The sequence below is a fragment of the Centroberyx affinis genome, unplaced genomic scaffold, assembly GCF_046629955.1.
Source record: "Centroberyx affinis isolate AG114_WGS23_722 - 3 ecotype Tasmania unplaced genomic scaffold, CSIRO-AGI_Caff_v1 ptg003625l_1, whole genome shotgun sequence".
NCBI lineage: Eukaryota > Metazoa > Chordata > Actinopteri > Beryciformes > Berycidae > Centroberyx > Centroberyx affinis.
Genome location: NW_027281537.1, coordinates 179,340 through 198,996, shown reverse-complemented (window position 1 = coordinate 198,996; position 19,657 = coordinate 179,340). Strand labels below are relative to the sequence as shown.

Genomic DNA, 19,657 nt, shown 5'->3' with positions numbered 1-19,657 from the left:
TTTTTTATCCCATCTGAGGAGCTTGTGACATTATTATCAAAATATATCTATGTAACTATCTAACATCTAACATAATCACCCTTGAACTGCTATATTACTCTTTTTTTTTTTTTTTTATAGTGTAGTAGTATAGTATTTGAATAAAGGCAGGGACCCAGGTAACACAGAAAAGTGTGCAAAAATATTTTTTAATAACAATGAACTTCAAAAGGCATGACTGAGGTGAACAGTAGGCCTAGTATTTAACACATTTTAAAGAAGAATGCTCATTTTACCACATGATGAATGCAACATGAGCCGGAGGTGAAGGAAAGAGGGTGTCTAAGCAGAAACTCTCTGGGTTAACATTACTGGCAATAGTGAGAGCCATAGAGGCTACTTGATAACCCTCAAAGACTACAATACCCAGAAGCGCCCTCGCCCTCGCTTCCTCTCCCCTGATTGGTCCACTCAGAATCCAATCACGGTCCGGATACGTGTCTGGCACTGTCAGAGCATCCTTCCGTCATGGCGTCTGTTTGGGCTAAATCCCTCGCTAAACTGCCGGTTCTGTGTGTTTTCTTTCTCCTGCTGCTATGCTTGCCACCCGGGGGAGGACAGAAGAAGAAGGAGGTAACGGTTTCTCTCCTTGAATGTATTTTTCAGCGGATATTGTTGTGTATTTTGTACGGAAAGGGCTTTACAGGTTGAATACGCCGGTGTGCGGTAGGTGCGTCGAGCTGGCCAGGGTTAGTCAGTATAATACCGGAAGTTCATCGAATTTGCATTCAAAGTAAAAGCGTAACAAATTGTCTCGTCAGGAAAAACTTGACACCAGGTACCGAAGCACCCAGTCTCTAATCTTTAGGGAGCTATTTTGTCACTGCTGTGGGTCAAATGCACTTTTTGTAACAAATGCATGCTTCCAGGTTGTCTGGTGTAGGCTTTGTGATTGAGTTTTTCTGTGTAATTATGGCAGCTCTCTACTTATGGCATTTTAGGCTTACATCCTCGTGTATATATGCTGTGAAAAGAGGAAGAACAACTATTTTTTTTCCTACAGATTTCGCCTTGGATATATTCTTTATTTTCACTTACGGCACTTTGATTTTACTTTGAAATTACTACTGTACAACATAGTTGCACGTTCGCTAATGAGGGTTTTATTGTGAAAATTGTGACAGGAAGTGGTGTTTTGGAACTCTGGGTGACTTGACTCTGGTGTTGTGGCTGTTGCTCGGGGAGGAATCGCATAGTAGCGAAAACGAAAGCTTGCTTGCTAGCTGCATTCAACTCGCTACAGTGCTTTGGAGTTGTCTTATATTACTGAAAATAGCTTTCGTTTCGTTTAGTTTCGGTGGACTGAATATATCGTGTGTGAATGAATGTGTATCTGTTTTTTGCCGAAAAGGAAGGAGGAAGGAGGTGCTGTGGGCCGTGTTGATGCTACCTGTCATTTGTCTCCGTGGTGCTGTAGGGCCTGTTGTTGCTGTCTGCTCTCTTAGTGTTTCTTTTCACTTACATTGCATTGTGGCTATTTTACAGCTGCATAATAAAATGTGCTTATGTATTTTGATCCTCAATGATGATGAGTAACATATATTTAATAAGGACATACACTGAATATACAAAATATTAGGGAGAAAATCCTCATCTCAGTTGTCTCAAAGCTTAAAAATCCTTCTGTAACTCTATCTACAGCTCCTTTGCAGGGGCGGATCCAGAGAAATATTCATGGGGTGGCAAGAGGGTGGCATGGAGATTTTAAGGGGTGGCAGAAATATATATATGCTGATTTAATCGCAAACAATCATCAATATTTGCTTGGAAAAGCCCCCAAATGAAGATATTTTAACTCAAAAACATTACATTATTGTGGCACATGAATAAAGCATTGAATAGAAATATCTAAAGGTGGCATTGGAAATAAATAAATTGTTTTATTTCCAAATCTTCAGACATTTTTCCAAATACATGTCTTTTTTCATTGAACATAAGCCCATCACTTAGCCTATTTTTAAATAATTTAACATAACGCCTATCACTTAGCCTAAAATGTGGCCATAACAGACCATTAAATTATATGTGCTAATTTACGTTTTTTAATGTGTTATTTTTTAAATTAATCTAAATTAATGTATTAAATTAAATTAAATGACAGCCCTATAGATATAGAAATGGATATAGATATAGATATAGATATATATACACAAAATCATTTAGTTTGTCTTAATGGTTTTTGGGGTTTTTATATGTTCCAAAACTAAAACCAATAAAAGGACAAGGACAAAGCCAATAAAAATGAGAGACTAAAAGTTAGGGCCACCTTTAATCCCTCTCTGCAGCCTAAATACCAGGCCGAAGCATGGCTAAAACTCATTGAATTTTCTGTGTATGAAATGCACTATATAAAAAAGCTGACTTGCCTTACTACAAAAGTTTTTTTGACCATATCACTCTGCCCAAAGAAAGGACACAAGGATGTATATTACACATGGTGTAATATTCTGTCCAGAAAAAAATGTAATTTTATATTTCTAGATTTCAGCATTGAGGTGCTTATATTCATGATTTTGCATAGGCATACTAACCTAAAAAACCTATTATTGGGAATCGCGAGAACGTTTCGGAGCGACAGAGACACAGAGCGTCCCCGTAACCATAGCAACTCACTCTCACTCCTGCCTGAGAGGAGAGGGAGAGACGCAGAAGAGCCGCTGACTGAGATTACTCTGAGCAGCATGCATGGGAATAAATTACAGTATATTACATTTGTGTATATTTCTCGCTATTCAGATGGTCTGAATAACTCTCTGCCGCACGGTGCTGCTCTGTCTCGTCTGTCCTGCTGTCAGTGTCCTTTTTTCGCGTTGCGACGTTATCAGTTATGATAACTGGTAATACTGGTAATACTACAGCTATTTGCTCATCAACCTCATTCCTTCGCCGTACGGTCTGCCGACTGGACTGTCGTTATTTTCTTCTTCTTCTTCCTGCCGTTACTGTTGTGTCACAGACGGTCACAGATGAAGTCGCTCTGAATGCACGTTAACAGCTCCTGTTGGGGAGGGGTAGGAGTCTACGGGGAGCGCCATCTCTTGCTGCATTCACTTGCACTCGGTTTCGCTCTTGTAAATTTCCGACCAGCAACAACGTTTCATATATATATTTTTGAATTAGATTGTCCAAAACTGGGGTGGCAGCTGGGGTGGCAAGGCATTTTTTAGGGGTGGCAGCTGCTACCCCATGCCACCCCGGTAGATCCGCCGCTGCTCCTTTGTGATTGGTAGAGATTTAATAAGGGAAATCAATAAGGGATGATGGCTTTTACCTGAATTCACCTCATTAGTGCACTTCAGTAAGTGTCAATAATATTTTGTACACAGTATCCAACATTTTCGAGCCAATTAATTTTCCATATGTAATGTGCCGTAGGTTAAATGTGCATTTTGCTCCCCAAAGATGATGATGATGATGATGACTATAACACACATGCATATTTGGTGAACACTTAACATGAATCCAAAGCACAGTGCAGATGGAATCATTGGTTATCATTACAATTATGAATTAATTATTAATTTTCAGTTTCAGTAATTCAAACCCACCTTGTCTTTTACTAGGCTTTCCATGTTGGTGCACAGTAAAGGGGGTTTAACTCGTTGCTCACACTTGGAGTTTGAACCAAGTCACTGTGTCGTTTGGCCTTAATGTCGCACCACCTCATCGCCGGCGCCTTTGTCCTCAAGTGTTTTTTTTGCATATGAATAGCTTATTGAATGAGCGTGCAAATTGGCGAACGAATACATGAGCGAACGCGTTGACAAAGATACGACAGATGGACAAATATTTGAAGGAAAGAATGAAGCGCTGAATGAGTCAACACATGGATGAACAAAGCGCTGATTGAGTGGAAGAATGCACTGATGAATAAGCGGACAGATTAACTGCTGAATGAACAAACAATTGGATGAGTGGGAATGAATGAATGAGATTGACAGTTTGGCAGTGCCGACTTGAATTGACAACTTGCATTGTGTGTGTGTGTGTGTAGTAAACGTCTCATAGCCAAATCATTGGGTCCAAGCTAAAGTATCACTAATACATTATACATGAGCCTGCTTTTCTCACTTGACATGTGACATTTCTGTATGTCAGTTTATTTTCCAAATTAGGTAATAACATGGTTAACCACATCTCTCTATAGAGACACCAGGAACACATAAAACATATTTTGATCAATTTATCCTAAAAAAAAAGTCATTCTGAAGATGGAGAATTAATATGCAAGTGTGTCGGTGTCCCCAGGTGATGATGTCATTGTGTTCTCACGAAATAAAGAGTCATAACCAAAAGCGAACGGCGGGCCTGTTCTTTTGCCTCGTGCGTTAACTTTTTTTTTTTTTTTTTCTTTAAACGATTTCCAATCCATATTGCGCCGCGGATGAGTCAGCAGCGACGAGATGAACTTAATCCGCCTGTCCCATTACTTACACTTTACACTGTAATATTCAGACATTTTCTCGGTGCGAAACCTTTTTTCCATATTTTCACGTCGAAGAAGATCCCGCTTCCTCAATCGATGGAATTGATCGCCGCGCCGCTTTAAGGGTTTCTATCCATCAAAAAAAAAAAAAAAAAAAAACTACTCTGTGAATGACTGAAACCAAAGGATATTATCTGGAAAAGTTGGGGTTGTGGAGCTATTCAAGCTTAGTTATTCAGTGTGTTTCTCTGACATTGAAGCCCCTAAAACGTTGTTCCTATAAGCAGCTTTAGCCCCAGCTCTGCTTTTCTAGCTGGAGTTAAATATTCCGCCTGAAACCATTAAACTTTTGTCCGTGTGTGTCTGCAAGATTTCAAGTTTCTCGCCGGTTTCAGCCGCGTGACGCTCTGCGGACAGATTGCTCTGGGTAGTATTGCTGTACCAGCCAGCAGACAGGAGCTAGACACACTTACACACACACACACACACACACACACGCAGTATATGAGCCACAGGAGAGATATTGAGGGGTTATAATGTGAGAAATGTACTTTCCCAGTCGCCTGCCCCGGGGCTACGGCGGAGGGGAGGAGGAGGAGGAGGAGGCGGAGGAAGATCTTATTTAGCTGGAAATGGACAAAATGGTGAAGCAGCATTTTGTATTCCTCTCCCTAACTCATTCTCTCTCTCTCTCTCTCTCTCCTTCCTCTGCCTCTCCCCCGCTCGCTCGCCGCTGCCCCCGGTCACCTCACGCTCCGGCGGCTCAGGAAATATACTCTCTATCTCTCTAAACGCCCCCTCCGAGGGTCAGTGGGAGACCCCAGAGCAGCGACGGTGGCAGTATTTTCTAGTTCTCGTGTTTTTCCTTTTTTTCTCAGTCTTTGAAAGTTTAATATACTTGTGGGTAAAGCCCGGGCGTTCCCCCCCCTCGCCCGCCCCTTCCTCCTTTCATTGTTTCCCTTACCTCGGAGCTAATCGGGGACGGATGGATGATGGGTGGAAGAGAGAGAGGGAGGACGGACGGAGAGTGAGGGAATGTAGTGTGAGGTAAGGAGGGGCGAGATGGCAAGATAGGGATAGACGAAGAGAGAAATGAATCAAAGGAGGAAAAATAAGAAGCGGGGGGTCTCTCTCTCGCTCTTTAATTCTCTTTCGGGCCCCCTGACTTTCTCTCCTTTCACCCCCCCCACCCCTCCTAAATCCCGCTACACGCCCCCTCGGGGAGTGGAAGAAATAGTCACGGCGAGGAAAATAATATTTATATCTCTTCAACGCTCCCTCGTTCATCACCCCGGCTCTCGGCTTGGATATTATACCCAGCTTGTGTTGTGTTTCTGTCCTAAGGCTGACTACAGCACAAAGAAAGAACCAATGTAAGCACTTCCCTTACCTGGGGATATGGACTGGGGGGTGGGGGAGGGGGGGGTGGGGGTGAAGGGAGAGAAAGTCAGGGGCCCCGAAAGAGAATTAAAGAGCGAGAGAGAGAGAGAGAGTTATAAGAGAGACCGGAAAATAGCGGGCTCGCCAACCTCACCCAGGGACCGGTCTAATGAGTGGATCAGAATAATCAGAGGCCTGCCTGCTTCTGCACGCCGTGGCACCATAAACTAGCGGGTAGGCCCTTCAGGGCATAGCCCGCACTACTTGCTGAGTTTAGACCGGGGCTTATGAGGCTAAACACTGTGTAAGCACTATTGACTCTTGGTTTTCTGCCTGGCTTATACATCGGAGAATAAACCGTAGCTCACTGTGTTTCTCTGCCCGTGGATTGTGTGAGTTACAGTACAACAGAAACCTTGTAACTCTGAGAGGTAGGGGGGGGTGTAACCTGACAGATTTTCCCCATTAATGCAAATTTGTTTGACATGTTACAGTGAGTTATAAGGCTATGTGGAAGATGCATCTCTTGAAACTGGGCAAAAAAAAAAAAAAAGCAATCATCACAAGGCAAAATGCTGAATTCTTAACCAAAGCAAGCATTTATTAGATCTGCAAGGAGGTATATTGTCACAAATTGTCTCAAGGTCTCCCTGCAGGTGCTGTAGGAAGACGACAGCCCAGACACATTCACAGGAATTCACAGGAAAAAAACAAAACACATAGATTTATACAGCGCTACAGTGAACGGAAAATGACATGGTTCCTATCAAATATGGACCGGCCGAAGTTCATTCCTTTGCCTTGGTCCCAGGATCGTGAAGTGCATTCTGTACATAGTAGACCCATTGACTGTGTGTTTTTGTGGCTTGACTTTTGGAAGCAGCGTTGACCCCCGGGGGTTGCAGGTTGGCAAGGTGAGGAGGTTCGAAACCCCAGAAGGAAGTCCAAGCCGGAAACAGGGTCCAGTCGCTTCAACAAAGCGGCGGATTTCCACGGCAAACCAAAACGATCAATTACTGGAAAAGTCTCAGGGAAAAAGCCTTCGATAAAGTCTTCCAACAAACACAGCGAGCCGCTGGACGTGGGCCCAAGTCGCAGTAACTCGCAGGGAAATCGGTTGATTATTAAGCTCTTTAAATTGCATTGTAAAGAGGTAGATCTAATTTATTTTTGCATTGGTTTTTTCTTAACATCTGGGCAAGCTCTCAAGGCGCAAATGAGCTTACTCTGACGCACACCAGACCTCTCTTTTTTTTTCTTCTTCTTCTTTTTGTTGTACCAGCAAGAAACGGCCTAGATGCGTGTAGGAAGTGTTGGTTTGTGGCTAGTGCTGTCGCAAACCACACCGTTTCACATGAAGAAGACGTCTTCATACATCTAAGGGTTTGTAACCAATAGGCCTATGTAAAATTCTGTATTCATAGATGAGTCTAATATAAAGCTTAACTGAAGTTTTTTTTGTAGTTCCATTAGTAACATGGACAAAAACAAATCAAAAGCCAGAGGGTTAAGTCTCTCCATTCATCCGTCTCCAATGCATTAATGGGACCTAATGAGGGGTTGTCAGCTACCTGATTTGCCAACATACAGGCTTGGGGGCTGCCAGCTGTTGCCGTGGGCATCGAGTGTCTGTTAGCAATCGTCGGTGCCTTTTAAAAGTGAGCCGGCTCGATCTGCCTCGCTCGAAAAAAACCAAAGATAAACAACATGTTACGGGATCGAGTCATCACTTTTAACGAAAGTTGAAAAGAAACTGTTTTTTTCCCTATTCACCTGTTAAATCAAAGTACCCGCCACTGCGTCCGGTCCACACACATCGTGTTGACAGATCCTTGGCTAACTCTGAGGCGGCGTCCAATCTGATTGGTCGATAACAGCGCAGAGAGGAGAGCGGGCCAATGGCAGAGCAGCGAGATAGAAGATAACAAAGATACCAAAGGAAACTGTTGATTTTCCACTAGTTTCCCACAGGTATTATACATATGGCGAATAAATGATCATATATAGAGCCTATAGATCTGTGTGGTTGGTGTGGGTGATTGGTATTATACATGCAGCAGACATTATTTGTATTATACACGTCTCTAGCTTTGGGAAGGTCCATCCATGTTCACAAATACTGATTGAAATGTCTAGGATCACAGGAATAACAAATGCAAACGCCGTCTTCAGGATGGATTTTCATTATAAGCGGCGAGTTTAGTTATAATGGGTCTGAAATATTAAAGCAATACACCCACTTTTAAGCAAATACGCTCTTTGATCGATAACATATGCGCTAACATTTGAGTCCCAAGAGACATGAATGATTCATGAGGGGCTGAGCGCCGTATCATGCCTGCTTTTGGATTAGTCCTCTCAGACTGTGATATGATTTGTATGACTGGTGGAATTTGGGGGAGGAAATAAATACCGTTATTGCTCAATAAAGCAGCCAGGTTTACCAGCCGCATGATCAACAAACTATCAACCCAGTTCAGGTCGACTTCCGCGCGCTAAATTGCTTGTGGCGCCACGCAAAGCCAGCTCATCGCTTCCTATTTAACAGACACAGTGTGCTACAATGTTATCATGCTCTGACTATGGTGTCAAGTTTGTCCCCTGGTGTGTGTGTGCGTGTGTGTGTGTGTGTGAGAGAGAGAGACAGAGAGAGAGAGAGAGAGTGTGTGTGTATGTGTGTGTGTGAGAGAGACAGAGAGAGGGAGAGAGAGTGTGTGTGTGTGTGTGTATGTGTGTGTGTGTGAGAGAGAGAGACAGAGAGAGAGAGAGTGTGTGTGTTTGTGGTCAGGAGGAAGGAAGCCGCGCTAGTGTTGAAACTGAGACCTGCAGGGTTTTTCGAGTGTTCCCCCTACTGCGAGTGTGTGTGTGCGTATGCAAGAAAATGAGATTTTTCTCATTTCGAGCTCGTCCTTCCCCCCCCCCCCGCTGTGTTTGTGGTTAAGAAAAAAAAAAAAAAAAAAAAAAAAGTGCATGTTTAAAATTTAGACCTGTGTGTGTGTGTGGGGCTTCTTCGTCTTTTACGTTTCTATCTGTCCGCCGGTTATCGCTCTCGTACAGGAGACGGGATTTTTCTTCTCCCCCACTCTTTGTTTTTTCTCTCTCTCTCTCTCTCTCCGTCTTTCTTTGTTTCCTTCTATCGCCTTGTTTTTCTTTTTCTCGCCTACTTCTGTCGTTCTTACTTTGCGTCTTGTCTCCGCTCTTCCTCGTGGAAATATATATATACGCGTACGGTTGTCGCGGAGGGGGGGTTCGAGAGAGATGGATATTGTATTGCCCCCCCCCCCCCTCAGTGAATTTAGGGGTGATTTGTTTGGATCTCTCTCATTAGCCGTAGTCATCTGAATTATTGATGCAGCAGTGTCAGGCCCTGCTTTTCCCCCGTGACTGATGGCCTGTGTTCCCCAAGTCATTTTCCCGCTCTGTTATCCTCCCTCTCCTCCTCCCTTTTTTTTTTTTCCCCTGCCCCTTTCCCGACATTTCTATAACTAATTTTCCCGGGGTGGCGAAAGTGGGATCTCTATCTTCCTCTTCCCCTCCCACGTCTCCTCCCATTTTCCCCTCCCATATCCCCTCCCCTCTGATCTTTTTTTTTTTTCTTCTTCTTCTCTCCCTCCACCGCCCTCTTCTGCACACACCCCTGTGACATTTCTATAACTAATTTCGTAGCGCGGCGAAATGATCTCCCCCCCCCCCTCGTCTCGTCGCCTCCTTCCCTCCCTCCTCGGCTCCTCCCCTTTACCCTTTCCCTCTCCCTTTCCTCCTCCCTCCCCCGTCTCCCTTCTCCCCTTCCTCTTCTGCCCTTTTCCTGACATTTCTGAGGCTAATTTCCGGGCCGGTCCTGTTGAATTTGAGGGGAGTGCGGGGCGTTCCCTTGTTGTTGTGAACATTAATGCTCGGCTCCATTCATCAGCGGGTAGGCACTAGCTGCTTCTGAAAAGAAACTCTCTTTCATTCACTCAGTCAGCCAGTCAGTCGGCCATTTATTCACCTAGTCACCCATTCAGACAGCCAGTCAGTTCTTCAGTCTGTTATTTAGTCACTCTATTAGTCTCATCACCTGGTCACTCAGTAACTTTCATTTACTCAGTGAATCACATGTGCAATACAACATATATATTTTGTTAATAGTTTGCTATTTTTTGTATTTTGTATATATTTTGTTAATATTTTGCTATTTTTTGTATTTTGCTATATTTTGTTAATATATTGCTTCCTGAATGGATTCGATTCCGATTCACAAGGTCCAAATTCGATTCAATTTCCGATTTGATTCGATTCAATATCGATTCGGTTAGGGATATTTCAGTTACAATATCAATTTTGCTTGGATATGAAAGAGATTCTCAGAGAACTAATGCTGAAAATTGTAGGCTACAAGGAACCCTCTAACCTGGTGCATTATTAAAAATATTAATGTTTACATTAAGAATTGACCCCAAAGCAGCTACATTAATGTACTTTTTATTTAACATGACCAACACACTACAGCAGTCAACGCAATATAGTGCAAGTTGTGCAACTCCACAGACTCTACAGGCATATATTGGGCATATATTAAAAGGTCGATCTCTGGATTTTATGAATCGATATCGGATCATTCAAATGAAGATCGATTTGAATCGGAAAATCGATTTTTGAAACCCAGCCCTACCAACCACACCAAGTCACTTTCCTTGTATGTATCCTTACTCCTGTATCCCTTCTTTCTCTCTCTTCATCCCCGCCTCTCTCTCTCTCCCATTCATTCCTCCTCGGTGTTCCTTCCTTCCTCTCTCTATTCATCCCTTCCCCCCTCTCTCTCTTTCTCTCCATCCCTCAGTCTCCATGCATTTACAAAAAGTTAAACTAAATGTAGAGGGTTTCAGTGTCTTCTCCTCCTTCTTTCTGTACCGTTCTTCACTTTTTTTTCTCTATCCCTCGTTTTCCCCCCCCGTCATCTGTGCCTCTATTTCTCCCTCCCTCCATCCCTCTATCCCACCCCCCACGTTGACGGGCCATGCTGTATAGCTGATATGAGGTGGCATATTATCCCACAGTGCGCCTGTGTATGTGTGTGTATGTGTGTGTGTGTGTGTGTGTGTGTGTGTGCGTGTGTGTGTCTGTCTGGCTTGCGGCTGATAAGACGTCACACTCTTATCCTCCAGACAGACCTGTGTCGCCGCGACGGTTCACAGGCCACACACACACACACACACACACACACACACACACACACACACACACATATGCACACAGACATCGAGACGTGTGTGTGTGTACACGCACACACACACTCGCCTGTACGTACTAGGTTGTGGGATCGAGAGCCTTACACTGCAGCTTTTCCTAATGCTATGTGTTTGCTTGAGTGTGTGTGTGTGTGTGTGTGTGTGTGTGTGCGTCGGCTGTCACAGATATCTGATGATTCTCTCTTATTAAACTCTTAGTCTTTCTGCTTCACTGCCAGAAAGCCTGTTAACACTCCGCACAGGGCTAAAGACTGTGAGCGTGTGTGTGTGTGTGTGTGTGTGTGTGTGTGTGTGTGCGTCTCTCTCTACATGGTCGAGAGGCTGTCATAAGACTGCCTTATTGAAAACACTTGTCATGAGAGGGCAAGTATAGGCTAGAAAAGAGAGAGGGAGAGAGATGGGGGCTCCAAATTTTTTCCCCTGACTTCTGGCTCGCCTCGGCTGACCCGAGGACAGTGGTTTTTCGTGGGCCCCGAAGGTGAGTTGCTGGAAAATTAAAACTAAGCCCCAAAGTTATTGAACCGGTTATGAATTATTGAATTATGTTAACATAGCCTTTTTTTTAAAGGCTTTATTTATCCAGGGAAAGTTGACTGAGCGCCGTGCTCTTTCCAGCTCGTCTCCTGCTTCACATTCAAACAGTTAAACACACTGACACCTGGAAGCTGCAGACAATAAGACAATAACATACAGACAATAAGACAGAGGCTAAACAAAGGCCAGTCTGAACAGATGAGTCTGCATTTTGAAAGTGTCAATAGAGTCCGCAGCTCTTAAGTCCAATAGAAGGGTTGTAACCACGCATTATGTAATAACACCGCATTATGTAATAACTCGACAAAATATAATACATTTTAACTTCATTATGTAATAACACCTGCATTTTGTAATAATCTGCCACATTTTGTAATACCTGAACGCAATATGCAATTAAATTTCCCTGCATTTTGTAATAAATTCTTCTAAGTTCTTTCTATCGTGGCTACCTGATAAGTAGTTTTTGCAAGTTAAAACTGAACTGTTTGTATACACTGCCCCACTGATCCACTGCAAATCAGTGTGATGTTAGGCTTTATGCTGTTAGGCTTTATACTTAATAGTCTAAATGTTCATCCAAAGTGTTGTTGACCACTACAGTACGGTACATGTTCTTTGCCTAAACATACCGTAATTGGGCATTGAGAGAATAAAGAATTTGAAAGAATTTACTGTTCCATTTTGGTCTTTTGCTGCGCAGCCATTTTTTGTCTCTTTTTCTGTGTAAGATTTGCGTTATCCAATTGCTTAATGGCAGAGCTGTGTGTGTGTGTGTGTGTGTGTGTGTGTGTGTGTGTCTCCTGAAATTTGTGTGTACCAGTACCTAGATGTTTGTGTCAGTAGTTTTCACCAATGAAAGATACTAGGCCTACTAATCTACTCAACTAATAGTATCTTTTTAAAATGAATTTTGAGTCAGTATGATTCATGCTAGAATGCATAAATTAAACATTGTTGTTATAATGTTATAACGATTTTTATGAATGAAGACATCCATTTTGGTTGGTTATTACATAATGCACCATATTATTACATTTTCATCCAAAAAAAAAAGTGCAACTCCCGTATTTTGTAATAACCACCGCAATATGTAATAATTTATTACAAAATGTGGGAAATGTGGGGAAATATTGCGTTCAGGCTGTGTATTACAAAATGCGGCAGATTATTACAAAATGCGGGTGTTATTACATAATGAAGTGAAAATGTATTACATTTTTGTCGACTTATTACATAATGCAGTGTTATTACATAATGCGGTGTTACAAGGATGTTCCATAGTTTAAGAGCCACAGTTTCAAAGGCTCCATCACCTGGAGCAGATGGGGGCTCACTGCCTTGCCCAGGGGCAACTTGACAGTATAGCCTCTGTGTCTGTAATTCTGTGTGTTTTTATGTCTTATTGTTTTTATGTCTTACTGTTTTTTACAGTTTTATGGTCTTATTTGAACTATTTTACTCTTGTGAAGCACTTTGTGACTATGCTCTGTGAAAGATGCTATATAAACAAACTTTACTTACTTACTTTGGCCTGCTCACAAGCCATATATCTAACCGATAGGCTGCCTGGAAATTAAGGTAGAACTTTCCTACAGTACAGTTTCCTACTTTTCCTAAAGTTTGAAAAGTGCTTACCCTCCCTCCCCCCTGATTGTATTGAGAATTCCGATTCTGTCCAAGCTTGCCTGTCTAAACTGAGTATTTATGGTCAAAATAAAAGGTATTAAACACAGACACACACACACACACGCACGCACAGAGCCATATGGTAATATAACATGATGAATTGAAGCCGTTTAGCATAAAGAGGTAGTCAGGCTAAATGCTAAATGCCATTTAGTGTCATAGCCGGTCTCTTTCCATCTTCTCTCGCTATCCCTCTCTCTCGCTCCCTCTTTCTCCCTCAATTCTTCCTCCACCTTTCCTTCTCTTTACTATAACCTTTTGGAAAATCACATGTAGTGTCGTCGGGGGTGACGGTAACCGCGACGGACAGTGCAAAATCAGTATCTTTACAGAGGTCGGTGTGTTTTACGTGACATTATAAAGGTAATGTCTTCCACCGTGAAATGAAGGCTGAGCTGTTGTTTGGTCATTTTTTTTTTCTGTCAACAGCTCCATCGGCATTTGGGTAATGTCAGTGTGTGACAGTGTTTCGGTCGCATGCACATAATGTGAATTCTATCAGCAGAAATGTGTGTATAGAGGGATTTCATTTATCTACATATAGGCAACGCAAATGCATTCAGTCAATACCTGATTTCTTCAATTGTGACCCCCTTTCCACCCGGTGCATCCTGGGTGATTCATTTGTATTTGGATAGAGCAAACATGCACCGAATCAGGGTGTAAATTAGGGCTGAACAAATAATCGAAATTTTATCGAAATCACAATATGGCCTACTGCAATTTCAAATCGCAGGAGGCGCAATATTTGTTAAAGGTGAAATGTGTCAAAATAGCATTTTAAATGAAATATTGTGGTGCTGCAGAGATGTCCTGGCCTACACATCATATTCTACAGACTTAAGAAAACATCTTTGTTTGGTACAGATCCCCGCAAAAATCACACCATAATCATTTTAATATCTTTTTCAATGAAAATGAGAATAATGATGTAGAAATTATCATTCCCTCTAATATCGCAAATCATATTGCAATTGCAATATCAGTCAAAATAATCGCAATTAGATATTTTTTCAGAATCGCTCAGCCCTATTTTACATTTTGAAAGAAAATGTTTAAGAGTGATTCAATAACTGTCAGTGGCGTTAGCAAGCTGAATTAAGTTAATGTATCCAAATGCACGCTCTGTTTTGAAAATGATGTCATCATCACAGTCGTAGTTTATTACAAGACTGGTAGCTAACATTACCCAGGCCAATTCACAGAATATTATCAACAGTGTATAGTGTTACTGCAAGAAAATTATGTAAGAGTATGTTTCATGTCTGTGTAAGACTTTGAAAACTGGCCTGAACGGGCTACTTAAAGGTTAATCCACTGGCCCGCGGGTCTGGAAATATGCCTCTGGGCAGCGGGCAAATGGCAATGTCAAGCCCTATAAAGGGGGCTGTAGAGGCGGGAGATACCAAAATAGGTCACGGGCCACATTACTTTGCGAGTCCCCGACTTCACTTTGTTGCGCGATGTGTTGTTTTGTAACAAGCTTTGATTTCCTATGTTGAAAGAACCGTGTTCCCCCCCCCCCCCCCCCCCCCCTGTCGGAGTGCAGCAGAAGGTTGGCTGTAATCTTCCCTGAAATAAGCAAGGAAAGAGTCGGGGAAAAGGCTCTTTGAACCGGGCCGTCTGTAATGAGGAGCTTGATTTGTGCTGATTAGAGCGGCCCTTGTTTGACCCCCCCCCCCCGCAGCTGTTCGCCGTATTGACCGGCCCATTAGTCTCACCTACCGAGCTCCCCGGGCAAGATATGTTCACCAGTCTTCCTTTTTGCGAGAACGACACGGCTTTTCAGTCGGGCCGTGAGAGAGAGAGAGAGAGAGTTCTAGCTTCGGACTAGTAGAAGTCACATTACGGGTTATCGCGACCTATAACGCCGCATTCAGAGCGGTCGGACAGCCGTTTAAAGCTCCAGCGCGTGCATATTTTTTTTTTTTCCAGGCAATAAAGCGAAAGAAAGGGTTCCGGACGGCGGCTTTTCCCCCTCAGCTGGCTTTATTGCCGAGGCTCGTTTGCCCCATTCAGGGTCCGACCGCTTCATCAAACTAAGGTTTTGATAAAATGTCAGCAAGAGTAGCCGGCGGTCAGTATGGGGGGGGTGGTATTCACAGAATGTCATTAGGTGGTACAGTCTCTTCACTCTTCTGTGGGGGGAAAAAACAAAAAAAGAAGAACCTTAGCTGTTTGAGAATCGTTAAACCAATCTAGCGCTGTGTTTTAGACCAGAGACCGGAGACAGTGAGGCAAGGTAGTTTTAAAATGAAAGGAAATGAAACCATAGGGATTGCATAATGGAAATAGTAAGGAAGTAGGCGTGTCAAATAGTCCCATTTTAGCTCACATACTGGTGTTTTCCTTGAGCAAATCCTCTAGTATTTTGCTGTGTGCTTTATGCCTTTCAACTCCTCAATATACTGTCACTTTTCCTGGATTCTAGTGCTTGAATGCTGTGATTATAAGGTATTTTTTTATGGTAGCTTTTTTTTTTTTTTTTTTTTTGGATTAGCCTATTCTAGCATTTTGTTCCACTGTTTTGTTTCACAGAGTTTATCCAGAAAGAAAATAGTTTCTTTCAACTTCTGTAAACAGAATATCAACCATTTCAAATTAGTTTTTCCACAAATTGCACACTGCCCATAGATTTTACCCTTTGAGGTTAATTTCTATTTTCTATTTTAAGGTAATCCGTGCAAGTAATTAGTGAAGCGTATATATACACAAATATATATATAGGGTATTTAGAGATTCTTCTCGGATGCGTATTAAAAAGCCACTACTCTTCCATGTCTAATAGGTCCCGTACGAAAGAGTGCTCACCTCAGCAGATGCAAATAAGCAATGTCAAAGGCTTCCGAGGCTAATTAGGCCCACGTATGCGCACAGTGATTAACCGCTAATGCTATAGTTAGCTTCCAGAGGCTAATGAGGAAGCATACTGAGCCAATTACGCTCGTATCGCGAAAGACGCTCATACGTGCATCGTGCCCCTGAATTTGACCATTGAAAATGATGATGGAGAGAAAATGGGGGGGGGGGGGGGTAAACGGAGGGTTTAGAGGTACTAAAGGTCACAGAGGAGAGAGACAGAAAGAGGGGAAGGCAGCCGACCCGGCAGGCAGGCAGGCGGGCAGGCTCACCACTTGATGACCTTTAGTGACTGAACGCTCCCTTCACTTCCACGGTTTCCTCCCTCTTTTACTTTCTGTACACACAAAGTAGCTGCCACCGTCTCTTGTCTCTTGTCTCTTTCTCTTCTCGTTCCTCTCGTTTATATTCCTCTTTTTTTCCTCCAAAATATGACGGCATCTTCAGTAGAAAGAGACAGAAATCATGACTTTTAACATTGGAGTAAACGGGGGAGTGTTGATTCTTCCCCTCCGTTTTTATTCACACGCCATGGGACTAGACACAACCTGGACTTGTTTGTACCTTCTTGTCTTTTCTCGTCTTTTCCCCCTCATCCTCCCCTTCCTAATTTCCTGCACTTTTTTCCAGCGTGCCCTTATCTGTCTCCCCCCTCTCTAGTCTCTCTTCTCTCATGCGTGCTTTCAGGAGGTCATATGCTAATGCTAGCCTTTAATCAGTCAAAAGCGCTTTTTCGACTCCCCCCCCCCCCCCCCCCACACACACACACACACAAACACACACACACACACCCTATCACAGCCTCTCTCATCCTCTGACTGAACTGCTTCAGGTTCGTTAATCAAACAAAGACGGATGAGAGAGATGCGGCCGCACATCAAGCTGCGCCTCTTTTTCTCCCCCCCCCCCCCCCCCCGTAGCGCTTAATTAAACCTCAAGAGCACCCATAGCTGACCCTTGGGGGGGGTCTGTCGTGGAGTCTCGAATCTGTGCGACACATCTCTGGGGCGCTGTTAAGACACAAAATGTCTCCCACACTGTACCTGACTGTACCAATTAGGCTTTGTGCCCTTCTTTTTTTTTTTACTTTTAAAGAAGAATCCCAGTAGTTTTCAAACTGGTTTCAAATGCCTTTTTCTTCATTCTTGTTTTTACTCTGAAGTTGGTTTCGATCGCTTTATTCCTGAAAAGTTTCTCCAATCTCCGCTAAAGGCACAGAGTATAAAGTAAAAAGTGAAATGTGATTTTTAGCCTTGACCCGAGAAAAATTCCTCTCCTTTCAGCCTCCCCACTTCACCGATTTGTCCAGTAACGAGGTGGTTAGACCATTTTAAAAGGGATGTTTCACTACTGTAATATTTTAATATTTTAGCATACATAGCGCACACTGAGTTCAAGAGCGCTGAATCTCATAAATGCTCATGCACAGCAACAACCTGGTGGAGTAGTTGCATCTTGTAGTTTTTTTTTTTAAATTTCACCTCATGTTTACTACTGTAAGGTTGCATAAAATGCATATTAAAGCATATTAAATGTAAATCCTTGAAAAAAACAACATGTTTATTTACATGCAGAGTAGGTTTGCCCTGCATTTGTTGATGGAAAAGCGAATTGATGGAACAAAATTTAAAAAAAGTTTACTTGTACAGTTATTGCATTTTAAACAACTCGTGTCATTTTAAATTATGTAAAACTTCTTTTTTTAATGGTATCATTTCAGAAAAAATCGCTACACTTGTCCGTGTATCGGTGCCAATGTCAAAAATCAACACTAAGGCTGGAGACGCACTACAAGACTTGTGTTGCTGATCAGCTCACACTGCAGTCGAGCAACAAGACGGATTTTAGTCGTAATAAACATCTGAAATAATCGCGATGGTACCTTCTGGTCTGAAGCAAGAGATTAAAGTGATAAAAACCCTCACACACTACAAGATCACCTGTGCCGACCATCCATTGCGACCGGCCAAAACCAGCCTTGACTCGGTCTTGATTTTGAAATGAGTTATGGCTCTGATCAGGCTAATAGTCGTGTAGTGTATTCCCAGCATAACATGTTGGCATGTATACCTAGATTCCCCAACCTGAAACAACTGTCAACACAGTCCTTTCCACTGTTTGTTTCTGTCTCTTATATCCTCTGGTTATATCCACCGTCACAGATAACCCAAGAACCTGTGGTAAAACCTGTGATTGAACCCGACTGTCTCCGCTGTTATTGCTTTTCTTTCTCCCTTTCTTTCTGTCTTTCTTGCATTCTTCTTTGCCTCCCTTTCCCGTCCGCACCGCGTCATTTTCCTCCCCCGTTTCCCTCGTCCCTCCTCGCCGCCCCCGTTTTTTTTTTTTTTTTTTTTTTTTTCCCTTTCCCCTTTTCTCATTTACTTTCCTCTCCTCCCTCCATCCCTCCATCCCTCGGCTTTATTGCAGCGAGCGGTATACTCGCCACGCGCACTCCCCTCCGCTCGCCCCGGCTCCCTATTGTTTTCATAGTAAAAAACCCCGGCCCCCTTTTGCCCTCTCTGTCCATCCTCCGTTTTTATTGGGCTGCCTTTTATAACAAAATCAAACTGCACTGACGCCCCATAAATGCAATTGGGGCTGTGTGTGTGTTTGTGTCTGTGCCTTTCCCCCCCCAGAGAAAAGATATCGGCGAAGATAGGGAGAAAGAAGGGGGGAGGCGAAAGAGAGAGAAGGAAAGTAGAGAAACTTTCAGGCATTTAGCTCCTATCCAGAGTGGCTTTGATACACTTTTTTTTCCCTGACGTTCCAGCTCTTTGCTCTTATCGCTTTGGATGCCAAAAACGACTGTGAGGTTAAAATTCCCCGACACTCACCGAGGTTTATTTTTACCTCTATGAGATAACTACTCTTAATTTTTTAATCTGTATCTATCCAAATACTTTTGGCACCTGAAACAGGGTGACCACAAACGAGGTGCTGTCATCCTTTCCCCCGCTCATGCCGCACAGATAAAAAGAACCAATCGAAGCTGATTGTCTGCACTTACACCTCACTCTCACTGTATTGACATCTGAAGTGGTGAGTGCGCAGGGGCAGAAATATCCAAAAAAATATGCCACAGTTCAAATATTTTTGGAGCATACTGAATTTAAAGTGTGGTGGACTCATCAAGCTTTAACTGTACAATGTTGGATCTGTCCGCAAGCCCTCACCAAGCCTTTAAGTGTCTTAACTCATGTTACTTAAACTGAATATACAGAATTTCCAAGGCTTAAATAGTAACTAAACCCCAAACCCAAATCTCTGGTGAAGCCTGCCACCTAATGGTGAAAAGTAGGGTATTGCACTGGTCATCTGCTACTGGCTGATCTTTGTGCCAGGTGATGTCACCTTCTAACAGGTGGTGACATCACCTGATGGCCAGTTTAGTAACCTACTAGGTGTCAGGCCTCACCACAGATTTGGGTGAGGTTTAGTTACTCTTTAATTTAGTTTCAGAGGTCTTGAAAATCTTACGGTTTGCACACTCATCAACCCAGAA

The 19,657-nt window shown here is 42.9% G+C and overlaps 1 protein-coding gene across 1 annotated transcript in view; it reads left to right on the top strand.

The window, feature by feature from the left end:
• Window positions 1–490: 490 nt before the first annotated feature.
• The window catches only part of tusc3 (tumor suppressor candidate 3), an 89,410-nt gene continuing 70,243 nt past the window's right edge, over window positions 491–19,657 (top strand). Inside the window, exon 1 of the mRNA XM_071540358.1 lies at window positions 491–612. Within this exon, the coding sequence (XP_071396459.1) occupies window positions 508–612 (105 nt within the window). The 5' untranslated portion in view covers window positions 491–507. The remainder of the gene's footprint in view (window positions 613–19,657) is intronic.